The 25,193-nt window shown below is 41.1% G+C and overlaps 1 protein-coding gene across 1 annotated transcript; it reads left to right on the top strand.

Moving 5' to 3' along the window:
• Positions 1-6,169: 6,169 nt before the first annotated feature.
• Positions 6,170-7,844, top strand: LOC124371274 (piggyBac transposable element-derived protein 4-like). Its single transcript, XM_046829614.1, has 2 exons — positions 6,170-6,367; positions 7,035-7,844. The coding sequence occupies exons 1-2, from the start codon at positions 6,170-6,172 to the stop codon at positions 7,842-7,844; spliced, it is 1,008 nt and encodes a 335-aa protein (XP_046685570.1).
• The last annotated feature ends 17,349 nt before the right edge of the window (positions 7,845-25,193 follow it).

Raw genomic sequence — 25,193 nt, 5'->3', positions numbered from 1 at the left:
TCTATGCTTTAAAACTATAAGTGTAAAGAAATTTAAAATAGTAATTAAATTATATATAAATATATTTTTTGTCGCATTATATATGTTTACAAAGAACAGCTGATTAAAAATTTGAAAAGACTCTTTCACTTAATAACATATGTTTGCTGCAATGCATTTCTTACGGGTATTTCTGTAACCAGTGGGGCGGAATCCTGAATCGGGAAAGGGATAAAAAGTATCCTATAACCTTCTACAGATCAAGACGAACAAATTTTAAAAAAAAATTAGGCGAATCCGTCCAGCCGTTTGTGAGTGATGCTGTTACACACGAACAGTTTCATTTTTATAGTAAAATAAGACTTGTTCTCAAAATAAAAATCAAACAAATTAAGGTAATATTAATAATTAAGTAGGAACAAAGACAACGTCCAACCAGCTAAACTCAAAGTTTTATCAATCACTAAATTCTTATTTGCTGTAATTTTCCAATTTTCAAGATTATCGAATTACCCATAATAATCTGGTTGCCTTTGAATATTAAATGTAGGAGCTTGTAATATATATATATATATATATATATATATATATATATATATATATATATATAGAATCTCAGAAAATAAAATACAATTTCTTTATCAGTAGGCTATTCCTGAATTAACCAACTTGAACAGGAAAATACCATTAAGCAATTTTCTATTAAAATGTTAAATTCTAACTTTTCACAGTACCTCACACATTTCCAGAAGACTTCACAAACCAAAATAACTGTTATTGATCGATTACTTGAAAATTCAAACTTTAAATTTTGAAAAGAATTTAACTTCAAACTCAACCTTCCTACCGAAATATTAAAACTGTTATTAATTTTATTAGGTTATTGGTTTTAGATATCTGTTAACGTGCAAAAAATTCACACTGGATAAATAAATGACTGATTGACATTATTTAATAAGTAGGTATGGAATATGTAAAGCAGTTCTATTTAAATGTATCAGTATTATTAGTATTCTAGTGATTTGACTGTGATTACTGATAAAAGATGGATGGGGAGATCCCATGTGTGGTAGCTCAATAGTGTCTATAAACTCACTTTCTTTTATATCAGTTAACTACATATATTTTATCAATGTTAACCTATGCCTATGATAGTGTCATTAAACAGAGGGAATACCTTCTGTCACTTAAAAATCAATAGATATTTGTTTTTGGATAATATATAATTTAGTTATTAATATGGTTTATCAAATGGATTTTGTTGATAAAGAGAACAATGGACTTGTTGTGAAATCAATGTTGAAATGTACATTCTCTCTGAAGGGAGAAAAGTTCCTGAACTCCAAAACCTTAGCTGATGGACGACTTTATGATATAAATATGAAGTTTGTCTATGCACTGCGAACCATCGGAAAAGGGCCTACAGCAGGTAATGAACTTTGTATATTGTTAGACTTCCCTAAGCCTCCCCAAAAGTTTGAGAAGTATACTAATGCATTACAGACAGCTGTCAAATCAGTTGCAGAAGACAGTATGATGAAGGCGACTGAAGAAGCAATTCAAGAAAATAATGGATGTAGGGATATTGTGGTTGCTGTAGATGGGTCGTGGCAAAGGAGGGGGTTCCAATCATTGAACGGCCTTGTAAGTGTCACTAGTTTTGATACGGGTAAAGTTGTCAATATGTCTATACTTTCTAAGTTCTGCCATGAGTGTAGTTTGAAAACAAAGAAGGAACATAAGTGTTCAAAAAACTATGACGGAAGCTCAGGAGGCATGTAAGGTGCCGGTGCGCTTGAAATTTTTAGGAACTCCGTTGCTCAAAATGTACGGTACACTAAATATCTCGGGGACGGTAACAGTAAGGGATGTCAAATAGTGAATGAGACTAAGCCATATGGGGAAGATGTTACAATAGAAAAGCTTGTATGTATAGGCCATATACAGAAGAGGATGGGATCAAGGCTGGGAAAGTTGAAGAGAAAGACAAAAGGGAAAAAATTAGGTGACGGTAAGGTGCTTGGGGAAAAGAAAAGACTAACAGACGCCCAAATAGAAAAATTACAAACATATTATGGCCTTGCAATAAGAAGAGGTGTAAAGAATATAGAAGAAATGAAGATAAATATTTGGACCACCTACTTTCATAACTCTCCACTACTGAAAATCCTCAACACGATTTGTGTCCGAAAGGCGCAGACTCGTGGTGTAGTTTTTTTTTCTAAGGGGCAAAAACGCTGAGGTTATCATTGCCCTCAAGAAAGAATTGGCACCTGCTCGTATTTGGTGGTGTCGCAGACCGAAGGATCATCTCTACTCATGAGGAAGCCATGTGTGAGAAGCGTGTGGCCTAGCCGCAGGCGACACAACACAACCTCCTCACGACGACTCAGGCGGTTCGCTGTCTCCCAGAGTCCTACGCAATCTTTAATACGTCGTAACTTGTTGTTAACGACTGCCTGCCACGGTATTCCATTTGGCTTTCAGTTTGCCCTTCACTACCGGGGTAATGTCGGAAGAAATCATACGTGCGGTGTAAGGCTGGAGTTTCAATGCTTCCTTAGCTCCTCTATCTGCCAGCTCGTTTCCGGATACTCCAATGTGTCCAGGTACCAGACAAGAAAGACAGCAACACCCTTGGACTGAAGGGAAAACAAAGAGTTCCATATTTCGTGGATGATTATGTGTTTTGAAAACATGTCGCTGATGGCTTGTATACCACTAAGGGGGTCGCTGCAGATAACCAATTTATTTGTCATAGGAAACGTTATATTTAAGGCCTTTTGGATGGCTGTTAATTCGGCCGTGAAAATGGAAGAGTCGTTGGGGAGACGAAACCCGTATCGTCTAACCCCAGTGACGAAAGCACATCCAGTTCTACAACGTTCCTTTGACCCGTCAGTATAGAAAACATCGCAAGGTGCAAGGCTGCCTAGTATTTGACGGAATTCTTGTTGGTAGACTGTTTCTGGAGTGGAGACTTTTTTAAACCTAGAGAGATTTAAAATAATTTTTGGCATTGAGACGCTCCAGGGTGGGATATCACATTGATGAACGACTTTAAACTCGTAATCATTTAGGCCTATTTCATAGGCGTAGGATTTGGCCCTAACGCCTAAGGGTGAAGGATGATTTGGTCTCGCTAGGAAAGAATTTTGGAGTGGATTTCGCAGGACAGGTTCAAATGCAGGGTTGTCTGGCTTACCTGAAAGAGCTTGAACATAGTTTAGGGACAGTTGTTGTCGTCTATGCGAAAGAGGAGGTTCTCCCGTTTCTGCAAGAAGGCTGTTTATAGGAGAAGATCGGAATGCTCCAGTGGCCAGTCTTAAAGCAGAATTATGGACAGAGTCAAGCATTTTTAGAGCACTGGGTCTTGCGGACCCATATGCTTGACATCCATAATCAAGACAGGAACGGATGGTGCTTTGTAGAATCTGAGCATACATGTCCTGTCAGCCCCCCATTTTGTTCCACTTAGAGCTCTCAGTATGTTCAAGCGCTTCATGCATCGGTCTTTTAGGTCTCTCAGGTGAGGCACGCAAGTTAGACGGGTATCAAACGTGAGACCCAGAAATCTGATAGTGGCACAAGTAGAGATTCTCTGACCCAGCAAAGAGAGAGTTGTCTGCTCAACAGTACGCATTATGGAGAAAACGATGGCTTTTGTTTTAGGTGGCGAAAAAGAAAAATCCGTAACTCCGCACCACTGCTCAAGCCTGTTGATGGTAAGCTGTAAAGCTCTCTCCCCCACCGCTAGCTTCTTTGTAGAGATGTAAATAGAGAAATCATCTACAAACAAAGAACAGCGCACAGGAGGGGTAACGCAGGACGATATGTTATTGATTGCAATGGCAAACAGAGTAAAGCTTAGAACGCTACCTTGTGGAATACCATTTTCCAGCGTGAATGAATCGGAAATGGTTGTCCCAAGTTTGACCTGTATGGTTCTTCGACAAGACGCCCTGTATGAAAGAAACCATGTGGCCCCCTACACCCCAAGATATTTAAAGCATTTAATATCCCCCTTCTCCAAGCTTTGTCATAAGCCTTGGAAATGTCGAAGAATACCGCGATCAACTGTTTTCTTTCAATAAAGGAATTCAGGATTACCGATTCCAAGGCAAGTAGATGGTCACTTGTAGACCGGCCTTGTCGGAATCCGCACTGGGAGGGTGAAAGAAGGTTATTTTTCTCCAGAAACCAAACAAGGCGTCTGTTGACCATCCTTTCGAGTACTTTGCAGAGACTGCTAGTAAGCGAAATTGGTCTATAGCTTCCTGGAGAAGTTCTATCTTGGCCCAGTTTTTGGAGAGCGATAATGTGTGAACGACGCCAAGAATTAGGGAATGTGTTTTCTAAATAGATTCTGTTATATAAATTTAGAAGGTCTTGTTTTCCATCCTCCGTCAGGTTCCGCAACATGGCATAATGTATGCTATCGGGACCTGGAGCAGAATTTGATGTCGCCTTTAGTGATGAATCGAGTTCATCAATGGTAAAGGGAAGGTTTAGAGGAGAGTTGTTATTAATATTTAAATTTATAGGATGTCTTTCTGTATTTATTTTGAAATTTTGAAACTCCCTATTGTAAGATGACGTTTTTGAAATTTCCGCAAAATGTGAGCCGAGTAAATTGGAAACTGTCAAGGGATCAGTTACCACATCGGTATCATTTTTCAGAGCAATAAGAGAAGGTGGGGAGGTCTTACAGCAAACAGATCGAAGCTTCCTCCAAACATCAGATGCAGGAGTAGTTCGTTTTATTAGATCTGTGTAGTCCAGCCAGGACTGCCGCCGTCTCTGTCTAAAAACCTGTCTTGCTTTTGCCCGTGCTCTTCTGTACCTACTTAAATTTTCTTCATTCGGTGATCTGTTGAACTGTCTTAAGCATTTTCGACGTTCCTTTAGAGCCGCCGAACATTCTTCAGACCACCAAGAAACCTGGCGTTTGTTTGGTGAACCCGAGGATTTTGGAATGATCCGCTCTGCGGATGTTATAATATTAATTGTAAATAACTCAGTGGCTGTATTTATGTCGTCTAATACGATATTAATAGTTTGAGAAACTATGTTCTTTTTGTACTCGTTCCAGTCAGCTCTCTTAATTTTTCACCTGGGACACCTGCCTGTCGAAGACGGAAAGGATTCAAAAGCCACGGCAATGGGCGCATGGTCACTCCCTGACAGGTCGGGAAGTACGGACCAATGCACTCGAGTTGCCACGACCGGACTGCAGATTGACAGGTCAATTGCCGACCATATCACAGTCCTAGGGCACATGTAAGTGGCCGACTCGTCATTGAGAACGACCGCTGCCACTTCATCCTACAATCCCGCAACCATGTTACCCCTCCGATCAGAATAGATGGAACCCCAAGAGCGATGGTGTGCATTGAAATCACCAACCATCAAGAAAGGAGAAGGGAGTTGGCTGTACAGATCACGTAGATCATCAAGAGATAAATCAAACGGGGAAGGTGGAATATATATGGAGCAGATGGTTAATTTAAAAGGAACATCGATTGATACTGCTACTGCCTGGAGGTTTGTGACGATGTTCAAGGCTCTAGCATTAACAGAAGAATCTGCTAGAATAGCCACACCTCCACAGGCAATTTGTTGGTGATGATCTAGGCGAAAGATGTCATAATCATTTTGTTTGAAATGAGTATGAGGAGACAATTTTGTCTCTTGTAGGCAAATAAATTTGGGGTTTGTTGTATTTATAATCAATTTCAAGTCTTCAAAGTGGCTTTTCAAACCATTAATATTCCATTGTATCAGCATTTTATATTATATTATATCGTCGTACTAATTAGCAAACCTCCTAAGTCCACTTTTTTGTTATTTTGACTTTTAATACCAACATTTCAAGAAAAAAAAATATCTTTTCTGTAATGCAAACCTCCTATGTGAGAAAAATCCCTTTAACACATTGAATGCGGCTGGCACCGCACGGTGCCGCGCTTCGGGTGTCCTCGGGTGCGTTCGGCACCGGACGGTGTCACGCCACCTTCTAGATTTCACAACGTCAGTGCTGTTTCAGCTTCTGCGTGAGGAAGGTATATTTCGCGCCGCGTGTAGAGTACCCTTGTTTGTTGTTCCACGTGGTTCGGGTTGAGTTCATCGGCTAATCTGTGTGTTTGGTGTATTGTTATAGTTGTAGGGGCTGTGAACTTCGTTGTGAACAATGGATGGTCCTAGTTCTAGCCAAATAAGACACTATTTGAGTGAGAGTGATGTGGAAAGTAGTTCTGACGATTCTGTGGCGTCTGCCGGCCCGGAGAGTGACATTGACCAAGCCCAGCTTGACGCGCCGCCTATTGTCAATGTGGTGGCGCCTGTGGACATCGAGGATGAGGACACGGATGACCAGGAAGCTGATCAAGTGATTTCTGACCCAATATGGTCACTTCGTACTGCAGGTATGCGAAGAATTCCCTTCACAAAAGAAAACAAATTGCTTGTACCTGCCCCCGGAACAAACGATCCTATCGATTGGTTTTTTTTACTACTTGATGATACCTTGTTGGAAAAAAATTGTGTCTGCCACTAACAAAAATGCCTGGGAAATATTATTTTCCCCTAACCTCAAAATAAAATCAAGAATAAATAATTGACAGGAACTGACAGTGGCTGAACTGAAAAAATTTATCGGGCTAATCTTTCACATGGGAACTGTAAAAATCAATCGTCTAAACGATTACTGGAAAACTGATCGTATGTTTAATTTTGGATTCGTGAGATCCCAAATGAGCAGAGACAGATTTCTCCTGATCCTAAGATGTTTAAATTTTTATGAAAGTGACGAAGAGACTGTACCTGATGATCGCCTCTACAAAGTCAGGCTTTTGATTGACTATTTCAATCAAAAGATGAAAACCATCTACTACCCAAGTCGAGAGTTGTCGATTGATGAAGGAATGGTGCTATGGAGAGGACGTCTGCACTTTCGACAATACATTCAAGGAAAGCGCCATAAATATGGTATCAAGATTTACTCGTTATGTGAACCGGATGGACTTTGTGTAAGTTTCACTGTGTATTCTGGGAAGGGAGGTGAACTTGGAGGAAAAGGTCATGCTAGCAAAGTAGTCAAGTATTTGATGAGGGGAATGCTTGGGGTGGGCCATTCATTGTATATGGATAATTATTATATCAGTTACCCCCTTGCAACCGAGTTACTGAGTGAGAAAACCTACTGCACCGGCACAATGCGCTCAGACCGAAAGCATGTTCCGCTAGATCTCAAGACAGCTCGTCTTGCCAGAGGAGAAAAGGCAGAACGGTACGCCAATGGTGTTTTGATAGCAAAATGGTGCGACAAGCGTCAGGTGTTGTACCTATCCACAGAGTTTGAGAATGATTGGGCAATCTCAATGAATAGGTATAACCAACCTCGCCAAAAGCCTCTGCCCATAATACAGTACAACGCCCATATGAAGGGTGTGGACCGAAATGATCAGCTTATGAGCTATTATGCCTTCGAACACAAATCAATTCGCTGGTACAAAAAGATCTTCGTCCATTTCCTTCAGACGTTGTTGGTGAACTCCTTCAAACTTTATTTACAAACCAACCCAAGGAAAAGATCGCTGTACCACTTTAGATTGTCCATCATCAACATGCTTTTGCCTGCAGCAAACGCAATCACACCTCCACTCCGGCCTAGACAACAAACAACTGTCAGACACGTATTGTCAAAAATGGACACACCTGACAACACAGGAGAAAGGATGAAGAGAAAACGATGCAGAGAATGCTCAAAGACAAAGAAAAGAACCATGACCCTTTTCTTTTGTGCCCAGTGCCCTGGCGAACCTGGCCTATGTGCACTGAGATGCTTCGACAAGTATCATGAGTAGGAAAGAAAATGAGGCAGGAAAAAGTGGAAATATTGTAAATATTGTATATAATTGTGTGTATGACGGTTACAAATGAATGAATACTGTAAACAATTTGAACAGTGAAAAGTGTTGTGCGTGGAAAGTGACGGACGCGACTGACACCGTCGGGTGTCCAATGGCATCTGACCTGCCGAGTGCGGCCGGCACCTTCCGGTGCCGCTACTATATTGTTGCTGTATATATGTATATATGGACATATACACATCATTGATGGTGCATATGAAGTCTCCACATAATAATGGTAAGTAAAACCTAAAAAAAATATTTTCAGCATGGGCTTGTATTTTACGTATTTTCTGGCAGCAGTGAATGTGTTAAATAATAAAAGTGAATACAGAAAACCTCCTAAGTCCATGATTCCATTTTGTGAATTGGCACACCTGCTAACTCCCAGTTGATCCATTGTTGGTGACCCAGGAAACGTGGTGCTGTGTTTAACATTAATTGTTAATGTGTTCCTGTGTTAATTCACTACTCACATGGAGAGATTTACAAAAAGTAAGTATTAAATTTTATTTATTTACTGTAGTATAGTAGTTATTTTTTACATTACTTACTTAAATGGTGTAAACTTTTGTCTGGGACTTAGGAGGTTTGCTAATATTCAGAATTTAGGTTATGCCAGTTGACTTTATGGAGTTAAGAGGTTTTCTGTTTGACATCTGTATGTTGTTGAACCTTATTATTTGGCTAATAATTATTACTCCCCAAAATAATTCTTGTATAATTCATTATTAGTGATGAATAATCTAAATTATATTTAGCTAATCGTTAACCTCGACTAGGTAGGCCTACTATATTATTCCCAGGACTAAATACAAAAGCAAAGGTCAATAACTACTTTTTGCATTGGAGATAGGTTTAAAAATTAAAAAACATTATCTTCAACAACTGTATTTATATTACAGAACATCAAGAAGACGGTGAAACTTCTTCGTCATCCTCGATTATTGACCTATCTACTTTGTCAAGAGGGGAAAGACTAGTGAAATTAGCTACAAACGTGAAACATTGTGAAGGACTTTCGTGGTTAATAGTGATGGATCACTTTCAAATTTTGAACACGATAATAAACAGTTGATTTTAGATGTAACTTCAAATGTAGATGATGCTGAAACCAACTTAGGCCTAAGTAATAATGACATTCATTTGAACTTACTAAGTAGTAATATATTAATATCGGTTCCTTCTCTCCCAAATGAACCCGATGATTTTTTTAATGGACATTGCTACTACTGGTAATATCTCTATTGACCCTAATACGATACAAAATATCAGTGGTTTGTTGGATCACATTGAAAATGAAGATGAGGAGCAATATAATGTCAATGATGAATCAAAAATATGCAGAAATAATTGTGAAGAAAAAATTGTTGAAAAAATACAAAAAAAAACCTATGTCTGGAGTTGATGGATATTTAGAGGATTTGACAAATAAGCTTGGTGATTCTGATGATCAAATGGAAATCGAAGATACACAGACCGATGATTACCAACCAAATGAGAGTGATCTAGAAGAAGATAGGGATGACAGAATATTAGAGAATGATCCGCAATTAAAAACACGCAAGAAGCGGCACCAAGTAAAACCAGAAGATTGGAAAATCAATATATCTAAAACAGGAAGAAAATTAGGACAAGAATATTTAGGAAAAAAGAAGCTTAATGATGGAAAGTGAAAGTATGACATAAAAAAAAACACCAAGAGAAATGAAGTCCAGATGTTTATGCAAAAGTAAGAAAAACGGGCAAATACAGTGCTCTTCAATTACCGAAAATGACAGAAAACGAAATTTTGATGAGTTTTGGAGCCTACATTGGCAAGCGAAAAAGATTTTTGTTCAGTTCTTAACAAAAAAGACAGCAACTGTGCGACCAAGAAATAGAAAAGAAGTTGACGAGAGCAAAAGAAAGTTTTCAAGTATGTATTTTCTAAAAAAAGGAAATTCTACAGTTCGTGTTTGTAAAACACTTTTTTTAAACACTTTAGCTATTGGATCTTGGACAGCACAAAATTGGCAAAAGGCGCCTAATGAAGACTCAGAAGATGGTAACATTGATGAGCCAGAAGATGGAATCTTTTACGGCAGGGATCAAGAGAATGACAATGTAAAAGTTTCAAGGCCAAAGAAAACAAGAAAATCGAAAGAAATTGAAAATCTGGAAGACTTCTTCTCAACATTGCCAAAAGTTGAGTCGCATTACTGCAGACAGTCATCTAAAAAATTATATGTCGAGCCTAATTGGACATCAAAGAGGGAATTGTATATGTTCTACAAGAGTGATTGGTGCCAAAAGAAAAATGTAGGCCCAGTTTCTATTTGTACCTTTTCCAATAAATTTGATGATAATAATCTGGGATTATTTCGACCAAAAAAAGATTTATGTGACAGATGTGAGTCTTTTAAAACAGGAAACTTAGAGGTGACAAAATACGAAGCTCACATTATAAGAAAAGAAGAGAGTAGAATGGAAAAGGAAGAAGACAAAAAGAACAGTAAATATCTTACTTTTACCATGGACTTACAATCACTATTGATGAGTCCCAAATCAAATGTTTCATCTTTATACTACAAAATGAAACTACCCATTCACAACCTAACCTTTTTTAATTTAGAGACAAAGGATGGCTTCTGCTTCCTTTGGAATGAATCAGAAGGAAGCTTATCATCAAATGAATTTGCAAGTATTACATCAAGCTTTGTTCTCTCGCTCCTTCCTTTGCCAGAAGGTAAGGAGAAGATAATTCTATACAGTGACGGCTGCTCATATCAGAACCGGAGCACTAATATATCAAATGCCTTGCTCCACATTGCAGTTAAGAAGCAAATTGTCATAGAACAAAAGTACCTCGAAGTTACAAATACGCAAATGGAGGCTGACTCCATCCACTCTACGATCGAGCGAAGGCTACGACATAAAAACATCAGTAGAACGGGCGCCACTTTGGCCGTAACATGGGCTCTTATGGAGTTATTCTGGACCAATGAGAAAGCAGCAATGGCGGCTAGGCCACGCCCCCTGCCCCCCTCCCCTCCCCCCTCCCACACCCCCCGCCCCCTCCTAGACCCCCTGCGACGACCCCCCAGCCAATGGGAGAGCAGCAAGCCCCCCACCTTACGAGAGCGATGGCGGACGAGCGATGGCGGACGGTGTCATGGCGGATGAACAAAAATTTGTGTCTCCGGCGGCCGGTATCCGAACCCGGGCCCCTACGAATGCGAGACTGTCGCGCTGACCACTGGACCACGGAGACGAGTTGTGCGTGGCGGCGCGATATGGCTGTACGTGCGGCGCGGGGCGCCCGGCGATCAACGAGTCCAATAATAACTACACAGATGTGCATTCCAACGGCTCTTCTCCCTCTCTCGGTGACGGATGCAGGTGCACATTCCAACGACTCCAATAATAACTACACAGATGTGCATTCCACAGTAACCAACATGAAACATTAAATCATATTGCGTCAGCCTGGGAGCTACGTGAGCCACGTGCAGATCATTAGTCTTCAGTCCATACCGGTGAGTCAGCTATTTATAGGTGCTCAGGTTACCGAACATTACCGGAGCGCTATATAAATAGAGCGGCCGACCGATGGCCAGTCATTAACCGTGCTGCTCTTCACTGTGGTAAGCCTGCTTCTTACTTGTTCACTTAACACTATTCTGTCATTGTCATTGTGTATAGCTACATTGTACCATCTCAACGATAGCCGTTCATTTAAACAAATTTAAAATAACATTGTCATATTTGTTTAACATAAACCTCAACTACATTTCTCAATAAGCCATATATCATGTCGGTAAATATGCTAGAGCCTGTATATTTAGTAAACACCAGTGAAACGTATGTCAAAAAGTTTAGACTTTACGGTATGAGGACAACGTTTAAATTCAACAGTCCTCCTGAAGGAATATCTGAACTGGATTGGATTAAGCGGGGGTTCGGAGAAGTTGTAGAGCAAATGAAAGCTAAAGCTTCAGATACAGATTACCTAGGTTTCACTTTGAACAGTTTAAATTTCAAGAATAAAGATCCGGGATACGTAGCCTTTAGACCAGCTGATGAAGTTAACCTTGACGTGTTATGGAAAATCTTTGGAGGTATTGTACAGAGTAACGCTGAATCTGTCACTTCTAGTGATACGTTTCAAGTGTCTTGTACGGTTGTCAATCTGCCCGTAGGTAGAGGTAGAAATAGGCCCGGTAAATACAATAGCTTCAGCGAAGAGTGCAAAGGACGAAAAGGTATCGTAGTCATTAAGAATAGCGATAATCTGTGTCTGCCCCGAGCTATAGTGGTAGCAAAAGCCTATGCCAAAAAAGATCCTCAACTTAAAGCAATAAGGCAGGACATGGCTAAGAGACAAACATTTAGAGCACAGAAACTAATGGCAAAGGCAAGAGTTAATATTTCAGAAGAGGGGGCTGGTATAGCTGAACTTGAAAAGTTTCAAGACCACTTGAAGAAATATAACATAACAGTATTCAGCTATAATGCAAAAGGGCGGGACGTATACTTCAGTGGTAACAATACGGAAGCCTCATACAAAATAAACTTGTTGTTTCACAAAGGTCACTTCAACGTGATAACTAATTTGACAGCAGCTTTCGCTTGCCATTTCTATTGTGAAGCTTGTCATGTGCCGTATGACCACAGAGGTGATCACCGATGTTCTAATGTCTGCTCTGCTTGTAGCACAATCTCACCTCCCTGCAAGCTCGAGCATTCAGGAATAACTTGCCCTGAGTGTAATCGTCACTTTAAAAACCAGCGCTGCTTTGCTGCTCACCAAGGTGATCTCTGCAAAAACGTACAGAAGTGTCTCGACTGTGAGAAAAACATATACAAGAAACATAGAAAAACACAACATGAATGCGGTGAAGTATATTGTAGCACTTGCGCAGAATTTAAACCCGCTAATCATCAATGTTACATGCGCCAAAACAAAGTACCCACTAAGAATGATAACTTTCTGTACATATTCTTTGACCTGGAGACTCGTCAGGACGAATGTTTAGAGAACGAGCCTGACATCAAGGTTCACAAAGCTAACTTGTGCGTCTCAGAACAGTTCTGTAGCCAATGTATAAATAATAACGAGTTTTGTGAAAACTGCCTCCAACGCAGAAAAATCTTTCAGGAAGACCCAATATCCAGTTTTATGAACTATGTAATGGAAATTCGCAAACCATACAAAGACGTGTGCGTCATAGCTCATAACGGACAAGGATTCGACTTCCAATTCATCTTGAGATATATTCTGGAAGAGACCAAATTCACACCGGAAGTCATTACTCGTGGGACAAAAGTAATTTTGCTGGAGTTTGACAACGTACGTTTCATTGACTCTCTCAACTACTTTCCCATGTCACTGTCCGCTCTTCCTAAAGCCTTTGATCTTGGTCCCGAAATGAAGAAAGGCTACTTCCCTCATCTGTTCAACACGATCGCAAACCAAAACTACGTGGGACCGATACCAGCAAAAGTATTCTATTGCCCAGAGTCAATGTTTGAAAAGAACTACAAAGACTTCGAGAAATGGCACAATGAACAGGTATGCAATAACTATGTGTTTGACTTTCAGAAGGAATTGATAGAATATTGCATCTCTGACGTTGACATACTGGCAAAGGCGTGTATTAAATTTAGATCCCTATTTTTAGCCGAATGCAATGTCGACCCGTTTCTGGAAGCTGTCACCATAGCTAGCGCATGTAACCTAGCGTTTAGGCGTAATTTCTTAAAGCCTGAAACAATCGGAATATTGCCAAAGAAAGGATACAGATTAGTGGACAATCATTCTGGCATTTCTTTACAATGGTTGACGTGGGAAGAAGAGCGGCGAGGTGTTAGAATACAGCACGCAGGAAGAGAGCGAGAGGTCAACATTGAGGGAATGAAGGTGGATGGATTTGATGGAGACAGAATATATGAATTTCAAGGTTGTTACTATCACGGATGTCCAAAGTGTTTCCCGTACAAAAGAGGTGAACCGTTGAAGGAAGATCCTTCTGACACCCTCGAACTCAGATACGAGAGGACAAGAGCCAAAATCGAGAAGCTGTCACGTACACCTTATGAGGTGGTAGAGATGTGGCAGTGTGACTTTAATAAACTAAAATCAGAAAAGGAGCTAACATATTTGGAAAACCATCCCGTGTTGAACACCTTACCGCTCAATCCACGAGACGCATTTTTCGGAGGAAGAACCGGAAATGCCATGACGTATTACAAGTGTACGGAAGATGAGACAATACAGTATGTGGACGTATGCTCCCTATATCCCTACGTTTGTAAACACGGTAAATATCCGATATCCCATCCTACCATCTATATTGGTGACAAAGAGTGCAGAGAGAGGGGAATGCAGGTTGAGGGCTTGCTAAAGTGCAAAATGCTACCTCCAAAAGATCTTTATCATCCAGTGCTTCCAGCTAGAATGAATGACAAATTAATGTTTGTACTGTGCAATGTCTGTGGCGAAGAGCTCAACAACGATGACTGTCAACACAGTGACGAGGAAAGGGCGTTGATTGGCACATGGACGATGGATGAAGTACGGAAGGCAGTTGAAAAAGGCTATAGAGTTGTTGAAATGTACGAGCTGTGGGAGTACAACGTAGCCACTTTCGAAACGGGCGGATTGTTTACAGACTTTATCGACAAATTTCTAAAGATAAAACAAGAGGCGTCCGGCTATCCATCATGGTGTCAGACAGACGAAGAAAAGGAAAAATATGTGCAGGATTATTACGACCACGAGGGAGTAAAGCTTGATCCGTCAAAGATAGAGAAAAACGAAGGCCTCCGCTCTCTAGCAAAGTTAATGCTTAACTCGTTCTGGGGTAAGTTTGGGCAGAGAGAAAACCAGACAAAAACGCTCATCACCAGAGACCCTGAGGAACTGTTTAAGCTGTGTATGGATTCTAGCGTTGCCGTAAACAGAATACAGGAAATCAACGATGACGTTGTCCTGGTAAGCTGGCAACATTTAGAAGAAGTGGGCGAGTCATTAGCCACTGTAAACGTTGTCCTAGCTGCCTACACTACAAGTCAAGCCCGTTTAAAGCTTTATGATCATCTGGAGGCACTGGGTAAACAAGTATTGTACTACGATACAGACAGTGTTGTGTACGTATACAAAAATGGCTTGTACAGAGTAAATACCGGCGACTACCTAGGGCAGATGACAGACGAGCTGGCTAAAGACTACGGTCCCGGATCTCATATTGTAGAATTTGTTTCCGGTGGTCCAAAGACGTATGCTTATCGCGTTTTTTCCACAAACAAAAACGATTTTGTATCTGTCTGCAAAATCAAGGGTCTCACTCTTAACCTAAAAACTTCAAAAAATCTAAATTTTGAAAAACTTAAAGAAATGGTTCTTAGTGAAACCTGGGTAACACTCGATATTGAAGAAAACAGAATTAGGAGAACAAAGTCCAGGCAAATAGTTACTGTCAAAGAGACAAAGGTTTTCAAAATTACAGGTCCAAAACGCAGACGCGAAGGTGAGTATGGAACCCTGCCTTATGGTTATTGTAAAATGTCAAAAACCAGTTAGATGGTACCTTATGCTGACAATACAGAATTATGTTAACAAGTAATGAGTCTATTGTCACAGTCGAATTGAGTTTGGAGCGAAAATGAGAAAATAATGAATAAATTTACCTCTGTACTGTATTCCCTTTAGTCGTACTCCATCCACCATCACCACGACACCGGAAATATTCTGGTTCTTCATCTTCCTCACCCGAATATCCTGATTGCGAATTCCGCAAAAAACTACTAATCACTAGCACTGGAGACCACGGATGACGCAGAGGATGATCGTGATAGTGGTATTATTAAAAACGTATCAACGAGAAACGAGTATAGGTGATACGCACCAAGAATAATTGGTAGCACTCTGCACGGAGCCGAACTCAGTACTGAGAGCGGAATACGTGGCAGAACGGCGCCTCTACTAGCACATGTGGTCAACACATGTTGTGACGCACTTCCTGCGCTGTTGTATTCGCGGTTCCAGAGCCGGGGTGACGAGGAGGTTGGTCTAAACACCGTAGAAACAAACTTTTCCTTCGGTCGTTACGAGGTGTGACCATGTAAGGTGCGAGGACTCACGCATGTAGATGGGTGAAACCTTCACTGGACGGGCACCTCTAGCGTCCACCACCCTGTTAAAGCGCTCGGAAACCCGTGTTTACGTCAGCAGGTGTATAATGATATGAAGTATGCAATAAGGCTAATTTCAGCCACTAATCCGATTTATGCCTCTGCAGACTCTAGATTATATAAACTCTTTCCACAATCCTACTACCACTACTAAAGGGAATATAGTATCATACTCTCGGTCTTTATCGCTGCTCGAGAGAATACCCTTGTTCAACGGACAAGGAAGGGAGGTGGGAACTCGTTGTCCCATCACAGCATACAGCGTTGGTTGGGGCTGTATGGGTATTCCCGGTCGGCGTGTTGACAGTCGATCAGAGTGTTGACAACCATCGGTAATGCCAGGGGGATAACGGAGGCATGAACTAGCGTCTTTTGGAGCATGCCACGGTCTACAGCGGTGGAGGGGCTGTAGAATTTAGGGGGTTAAATATAAAAGATTACTTAGATATTCATCATTTGCGTAATGGACAAGCGTCAAGCAATAGCTAACGAGCTACACAGACCGGCTCGTCGCAATTTCAAGAGGCGTGGCGTCACCTTGAAAGGTAAAGACGATTTGTACCAAGCGGATCTTGTAGAGATGCTACCGTACGCTGGTGAAAACAAAGGTATGAAATACATACTTACGATGATAAATTGCTTAACAAAGTTTGCTTTTGCTGTACCGCTAAAGAGTAAAACCGGATTAGAGGTAGCGAGAGCGTTAGAACCAATTTTGAAGAAGCATAAGATGAAGAACTTTCAGACCGATCAGGGTAAAGAATGGTTCAACATTCATGTTAACAAACTGATGACGGCGTACGAAATAAATCACTATAACACTTACTCAGAGCTTAAAGCAAGTATAGTAGAACGGCTCAATCGGACGCTAAAAGAAAAAATGTGGAAACTGTTTACTGCTAGAGGTAATTACGAGTGGCTCTCCATGTTACCGAGAATAGTTAAGGAGTACAACGCGTCCGTTCACAGGAGCATCGGTATGAAACCGAAGGATGTGAGGGAAAAACACGTAAAGCTTATTCTGACGCGTATCGAAAAATCGAGAAGAAATAAAGGGAAAAAACAGATCGAGTCAAAGTTCAACGTGAACGATAAAGTAAGAATTAGCAAGTACAAGCGTGTTTTTAAAAAAGGTTACATGCCGAACTGGACGAATGAAATATTCACAGTGTTCGCCGTGAAACCGAGCAATCCAAAGACATACATTCTGATGGACTCTAGCGGGACTGTGTTAAAAGGTGGTTTTTACAAAGAGGAACTAGCCAAAGCAAAAACTGGTGACGTTTATCTAATTGAAAAAGTATTAAAAAGAAAAAAAGATAAAGTACTTGTTAGATGGACAGGTTTCGATAAAACAAGTGATACGTGGATAGACAAGAAGCATATTATCTGAGGACTTAATGTTCCGTCCAAGAGAGAGAGAGAGAGAGCGACTGCTGGTGCAAGCTATATTTAAACATAGATATTTACGATGCGCAGTCAGTAACAGCTGGAATGCGTGTCGTGAAGCAGTCTCTGGAGCTACCCGTGTCTAATTTTGACCGGTATGTGGGTGGAGGGGGAGATTTGGAAAAAAGCAAGCACGGTCTTCTCCTACCAAACTCTATACGCTGTATTATTGCAGGGCCTTCTAATTGCGGTAAAACCAACGTGCTGTTCAACCTCTTGTTTGATCCAAACGGCCTTGTTTACGAGAACGTGTACGTTTTTTCTAAATCACTTTATCAACCCAAATACCAATTTCTTGCAAAGGTATTGCCTAAAGAGATTGGTTACTTTCCTTCAGATGACAATAACACCGTTATAAGTCCTAGCGAAGCCAAACCGCATTCCATTATGGTTTTCGACGACATAGCGTGTGAAAAGCATGACAACATCCGCGCTTATTTCACTATGGGCCGTCACAACAATATCGATGTTTTCTATCTTGGCCAAACGTACAGCAGGATCCCCAAACAACTGATACGAGACAATGCAAATTTTTTAATACTCTTTAAACAGGATGACATGAATCTTAAACACGTGTACGCTGATCACATCAATACAGACATGCCGTATGACTCTTTGAAAAAACTATGCACTCTAGCGTGGAATGACAAGCATGGATTTCTTGTCATAGACAAGGATCGCGACCTTTATAAGGGCAGATACCGCGTTGGGGTTGACACTTTCCTTGAGTCACTATGAGTACGCGGATCTATTACTACAACGACGTTAGAAGGTATGCAGATGCCGGTTGCGGTGGTATCAAGAGACTTACAAAGGTAAGCTCTAATCTTTGCACGTGGTATTACGCAGATAAGAAAAGGTTTTGCGGTAACTATTGCAGTAGACGTGGTGCACACGGTCATGCGTATAATAGACTTTGTTGGCGTCATAGAAGACCAGGTTGCTACAGCAGGAGCTTACCGCCAATAGTGCTGTTGATGATTTCATCTAGCCAGCGTATATACAACAGAGATAGGTGGATAGCGTTTATAGCCGAGTGTCAGGAGAAGAATGTACCTATTGAATTGGTAATTTACCATGAGGACATGCTAAACGGTACGGTGCGTGAACCCATGAACCTACTGTCTCGGTTTAGACCGTTCCCCGACCTCTTTGGCAAGCCGATATTGAAACTCAGTAACAGTCACGGTAGTTTGAACTTTACTCAGATATACTTAAGGATGTTGAAGTATGCTTGTGATATACCTTATGCCACTAAGTGTATAGTGTTGACTGAGCGCAGTATACCAGTTAGATCCCCCGTTACACTCTATAGACGTGCACTGCGGTCGCGGTGTTACTTAAACATAAGTTACAATGTAAGTTACGGCCCAATGCCTAGTAGTGTAATGGGAAGGCGGGGTAAACCGTTTGCTGCAGTGAACAACATATGTCAAGGACTGTACACAGCAGATTTCTTGAAACTTGCATTACCCACAGTACCACTGCAGTGCGAAAAATTTGGCATCTCTTTGGTAACGAAAACCGGTGAGTATAAAATAACACAACCAAACCTGTTTAGAAGCTGGCATGAATTTACCGGCGCAAACTCGGATGAGTTTCTTCTTCTAAACTCATATCTGTTGCACAACACTAACGTTGATCGACCTATTCAACGTTTGAAGGAATATATGGACAGAACAGTGTCAAACGATCAGTATACGGTCGCTGAGATCCCTCAGTGGCGGCACGGTATTAAAAGAACATTTATTTTTAGAGATATGACGCTACGAGAACGCATACCCAGATTCAATCCTGAGACAGACAGATATTACTACGGCCTACCATTGACCTCTGGTGTTTCACTTAAAGAAGTGATTCGTTACATTAGAAAACACAAGAAGCGGGCATTGTTTTTTAGACAAGTAGAACTGCCATGAAGAGGGTAAGGTTTGACGATAGAGTGGAGGTAAGGCTAGTTTCGCGGTATGACGAGTGCAGATTATTCGATACTTCATCATTTTTCGAACAGATGAGGAAATCCTATATAAATAAACAGATAGCAGGCTGTGGGTTCAGTGTCAATCATGGCGCGAAACAAGAAGCAGCTTATGACGGAGATATCAAAATTAAAGAAAGCTATAAAACAAAAGTATAATCGGTTTAAGCGGGGTGAATTGGAGTCCGAGGAGATGTTTGAAAAGCAATACCAGCCGTTGATCAAGGAATTGCGTGACACCAAGGAGACCCGCACTTTACACACCGATGTCAAGAAGGAAATCAAGAAAGAGGAAGATGATGCAGATGATGACGATGATGAAAACTCAGAGTTTCTACCAAATGTATTTTCTTCGCCTAATCTTCCCCATTTAAAACCATCGGTCTCCACTAGACTTGATTCTGGAGCAGAAGAAGTGTTTGAGACAGACGACCAAGGTGATGGTGGAAACAACGAAATTACAAAAATGCTCTCAACACCTACGGGTCTACAGACGGCGTCCCAATATATCGCCGACAGCTTTGCTCATCCGTTGACCAGAAAGTACATGCAAGAGCTTATGAAGGATTTGGGTGGGCGTTCATCTAAAATTGACCATCTTTACGGTCCTCGTTACGAAAAAAATACTTTAATGGTTGGCAATAAGGAATTGCAGTTTGATGAGGACGGTAGTATTCGAATAGATGATGTGGCGTATAAGCCACAAGAGGGTCTGTACGAGTTGATTTTCAAGCGAATACCGGATGATGAAATCTACAATGACGAAGACAAAATCGCTTACAAAGATATACTGAAGAAAACTAGCGCTCATAAAAGAAACTATAACCCAAATGGAGTTATCAATCGCAACACGTCGCTCAAGTATAAGTATGTAATTTCAGACTTATTTCCAAAAGTAGTTAAGGGTTCTGGAGCTGACAGGAAAGCTCATAGTGTGACTAAATCACTATCAGATCCCGATACGGTTTACTGGAACGATCCAAATGAGTTGTGCGACCGTCTTAGGCTGTTGGTGGCATCCGCTGAAGCTGGAAACACGAACCACAAGAACGAGATTATAAATATCATTGAAGAATTGAAAGAATCAAAGACTATATCAGGTGATGGTAACGCGAGATTCAGATCATTGATGAGATGACCGTCAATAAGTTTGGTCAGAGGCCACAATCTCTGAAGAAGCAAGACATCCAGAGAGTTATGAATACTGTAAACAAAAAGCTAAAGAAAGATGTAAGAAGATTGTACTCTCAAATTGCAATCCTTCAGAATCAAGCGCTTATTCAGCAGGATCAAATAAACAGCTTACAAAATACAAATGAAGAAGCTATAAGACGTCTAGCAGTTCAACTATTTCACTGGATCAACAAGATACACACTACCGTACCTCCAGCTCGCTTCCACGCCGTCTTAGATGCTGATGAAAACTCATATATTGACTGGGATAAGATATTTATAAAGAGCAATGTACAGGAGGAGTCTTCATCACTTGTAAAATGAGTGTGGACAAGTTTGGACGACGCTTCAAGCGTACAAAGGCTAAACAAGGTCCGAAAGGCGAGGGATTCAATGTGACTGCCGAAGGTGACTATGACGTGCAGAGAAAACGTCTGAGAAATCTAGGGAACCCTGAAGATGAACTAGACGCTGTTAATCTACAGACGTTGATCAGTAAGTTAGGAGATCTGCAGACCGAAATGATTACTTTAACCGACAAGTTAAACAGCTTGAAAGATTCACAAGAAAATTCTATGAAGCTTTTAGCGGTTCAATTGTTCCATTGGATCAATAGAGTACACAGTACCGTAGCTGTTGGTAGGTTTCAAGCACACTTTAACGTTGATGCACATACATATATCGACTGGGATAAGATATTTATAAAGAGTAAAGTTCGTGACTCGCCATCACTTGCACAATGAGTGTTGACAAGTTTGGACGGCGATCCAGGCAGTTTGGAAAAGGCGGGTTAAGGGGACCGAAAGGAGATGGATTCAAGCTGACGGCCGAAGGTGACTACGACATTAACGGGAAGCGTCTAAGACATGTAAAAAGTCCAGAAGATGATCTCGACGCCGTAAATCTACAAACGCTGACCAGTAAATCGGTGATAATCGGGAAAGATGGAATTGACTGTCGGAAACAGAGATTGAGCAATATAAGTAAAGCTACAAGACCATACGATGCTCTACCACTCGCTCAACTGGCCGAACACATACCGTCAAAAGATTTAAAGGATAAATCTTACAAGTTCCAGCGCTTTAGATTACATCAAATTGGGGAGCCTAAACAAAACGATGACGCGTTAACACTCGGTTACTTCAAAAATAACACTATCAAAAAAAGGCAGGATGGTTGGGAGCTTGGAAACAAAAGGCTAAAGCTAGTGGCCGATCCTGTCGAGCTTCGTGACGCTGTGACGCTCAACTATTTCAACGCAAACACAGTTACAAAGAAGCAAGACGGTTGGGAGTTTGCAAACAAAAAGTTAGGGTTAGTTGCAGACCCTACCGAAATGCAGGATGCTGTGACAATGAACTATCTCGTTCGTGTCTTAAGTGAAGTGTTTTACAGTTTCTATATACGTCTCGCTCCTCCTGGTGATAGTGTTAGATCGGTCGCTAAAGACCAGTGGATTCGTTCAAACGTTGTTGATCCGTTTTTCTTAAACGCCAAAACGAAAATAATGAGATCGGAAGACTAATTATATAAACTGTGATTGCAAGCCATACACTGCAGTCTGGTTTTGGCCACGGCGCGGATAAAATGGCAAAGCGCAAAGGGTCGTCCGTCAGACGAAAGCGAACCATCGGAGGAGCAGGAGGTATTATCTCTAGTGTTATTAACAAGGCGATTGACCTTCTACCTTTTGAAGCACACATCCCCGGCTATTCTTTCTGCGGACCTGGCACATTTTTGAAAAAAAGAATCGCTAGGGGTGAGAAGGGGGTGAATTTATTGGATGAAGCCTGCCGTATTCACGATATAGCTTACGATAAATACAGTGACTCGGAGCATCGCAAACAAGCAGACAAAGAGTTGGCAAAGCGGGCTTGGGATAGAGTAAAAGCGTCAGACGCGACTATAGGTGAAAGAGCAGCTGCTTTAGCGGTAACTGGTGCGATGAAAGCTAAAACGGCTTTCGGTGGTGGTGGTGGTGGGAAGAGACGAAGGAAAGTTGTTAAGAAGAAGACCGGAAAGACGAAAGGTAGGGGCCTTTACCTAAAACCTTATCCAAAGAGGGGAGCTGGTGTTAGAAAGAAGAAGAGGAGTTGTTGTAAAAAAAAATCTCGATCCCGATAAGACCGTTGACAAATTTCGAGTTGATCCACTACGCTAAACAACTAAGCATTCCCAATTTTAGAGGGGTGTTTATGCGTGACACGTTACCTCAAACAGGGCCCAGAAAATACGAGTCAGCTATAGTTAATCTGGACTCAAGTTACGGTGACGGTACTCATTGGGTTTGCTACAGAAAACGCCGGCATAATGTGAGCTATTTTGACAGTTTCGGAAATCTTCGCCCTCCTTGGGAACTCATATACTATTTCGGACCCACCGCTGACATACAGTATAATTATCAAAGTCGTCAGGGGTTTGATTCAGTTGTATGTGGACATCTGTGCTTAGAGTTTCTCAGCGGAAAGAATGTTTTGCCTGAGCGGGAAAGGTTCAAGAATAACTTGTGACGTATTTCCTCCATACGACACCAGTGATGGCGATTACGTAATTGGATTGATAGATCTGAGCACGTTCAATTCTATTCCCAATATTGAAAAGAATGTAAACGATAAATTTTATTACGGAAACCATGATGAAGTGATAACGTTTGAGGAAGGTTCTTACGAAGTAGAAGATATTGCGAATTATATACAGGGGAGACTACCGGAGGGGATCACAGTCCGCTTGAATGCAAATAACAATACTCTTAAGACCGAGATTAAAAGCAACGTGCAGATTGATTTCAGCAAGAAAGGCACAATTGCATCGATATTGGGCTTCAGCAAAAAGGTGCTGCAAGCTAATAAAGTACACACTTCAGACCTGCCTGTGAATATTCTCAAGGTGAACAGCATAAGAGTTGAGTGCAACGTTGTTCGCGGCTCGTTTGATAACGGTGTAGAGAGTCACGTTATTCACGAGTTCTTTCCACAAGTAGAGCCGGGGTATAAAATAGTCGAGACACCTGGTACAGTGATTTATTTACCGCTCAACGTTCAGAAGGTGCACACCATAACTGTCGAGCTTAAAGATCAAGACAACAATCCTGTGAATCTCAGAGGTGAAACGTTATCTTTGAGGTTGCATATAAAGAAAGTGGGTGCTCATGGGTCTAGTATTTAAGGAGGGTGTGAACATAATTCAGGTCATTAGACCGTCGCGCCTGATAGTGGTAACTTCTGCTAACGCAAATTTCTTGCGCTCTCTTGGCTTTAAAGTTAACACCGGCGCAATTCGTGAAAATGCTCGATATAGAGAGTCCCGCTGAGTACAATGAAATCATTACCGGACTGGAATATCACACACATAATCCGTATGCTTCAACCACGTTTAATAATAACGATGAAATACGGATACCAATCAGTTATCAGGATTTAATAACAGCTCCTTTTGAAAGCACACTACACGTTGTGGGTACAGTAAGCGGTAAGAAAGCTGACGGTACAACAGATGCTAAAGTGTCTCTGGTTAACAACGCGATTGCTTTTCTCTTTGATGATATCCGATACGAGATTGGCGGTGTGGAAATTGATCGCACAAAGAATGTAGGTATAGCCAGTTCGTTAAAAAATATATTATCAGCTCGTGCGGAAGACGAAAATAATCTGGAAAATGCATGCTGGTTCGGCCCCGGTGGAAAGAAAGAAATGAACAAATTCTCATTTTCTGTGCCTTTAAGGTTGTTGTTGGGATTCGCAGAGGATTACAAGCGAATAATTGTGAATGTAAAACAAGAGTTGATACTGCTGCGGTCGGCGACAGATGCCAACGCTATTATTAGCGATGACGCAGCGACCCACACGTTGAAGATCACCAATCTGTACTGGCGGGTGCCTCACATCTCTGTATCCGACTTGTTTCGTGCTAAAATCCTACGTCTAGTTGAAAAAGATACTCCAATACATATACCGTTTAGATCGTGGGAGTTGCACGAATACCCTGTACTGCCGCAAACTGAACGTCAATCATGGACTATAAAAACTTCTTCTCAATTGGAGAAACCACGATACGTGATTGTAGCTTTCCAGACAGAAAGGAAAAACAACTTAAAGAAAGACATGTCATGTTTTGACAGTTGTAAGTTATCGAACATCCGCCTGTATTTAAATACACAATATTTCCCTTATGACAACATTCACGGAGACACCGCTATATTCTATGAAATGTTTGTAAGATTTCAAAACTCCTATTATGGCGATTTAGGCGGTCGTCGGTGGCCTGACGTCAGTCTGGACACGTTTAAAAATAAAACACCTCTGTATGTGATTGATTGTTCACGCCAAAATGATTCGGTCAAGTCTGGACCTGTCGATGTGCGGCTAGAATTTGAGGCTACAGAAGCGTTCAAGGCCAACACCACAGCCTACTGTCTACTGCTTCATGACTCGTATTTCGTTTACACAATGCTCAAGGGCACGGTAAAGAAGATGATGTAACGTGAATAAAACACGATGCAAATGACAGAATCTTTCAGTTTCAAATTGGAC

The sequence above is a fragment of the Homalodisca vitripennis genome, unplaced genomic scaffold (genome assembly GCF_021130785.1).
Source record: "Homalodisca vitripennis isolate AUS2020 unplaced genomic scaffold, UT_GWSS_2.1 ScUCBcl_1216;HRSCAF=4563, whole genome shotgun sequence".
Classification (NCBI taxonomy): Eukaryota; Metazoa; Arthropoda; class Insecta; order Hemiptera; family Cicadellidae; genus Homalodisca; species Homalodisca vitripennis.
The sequence above is the reverse complement of the archived record's forward strand: the minus strand, read 5'-3'. Positions and strand labels throughout refer to the sequence as shown.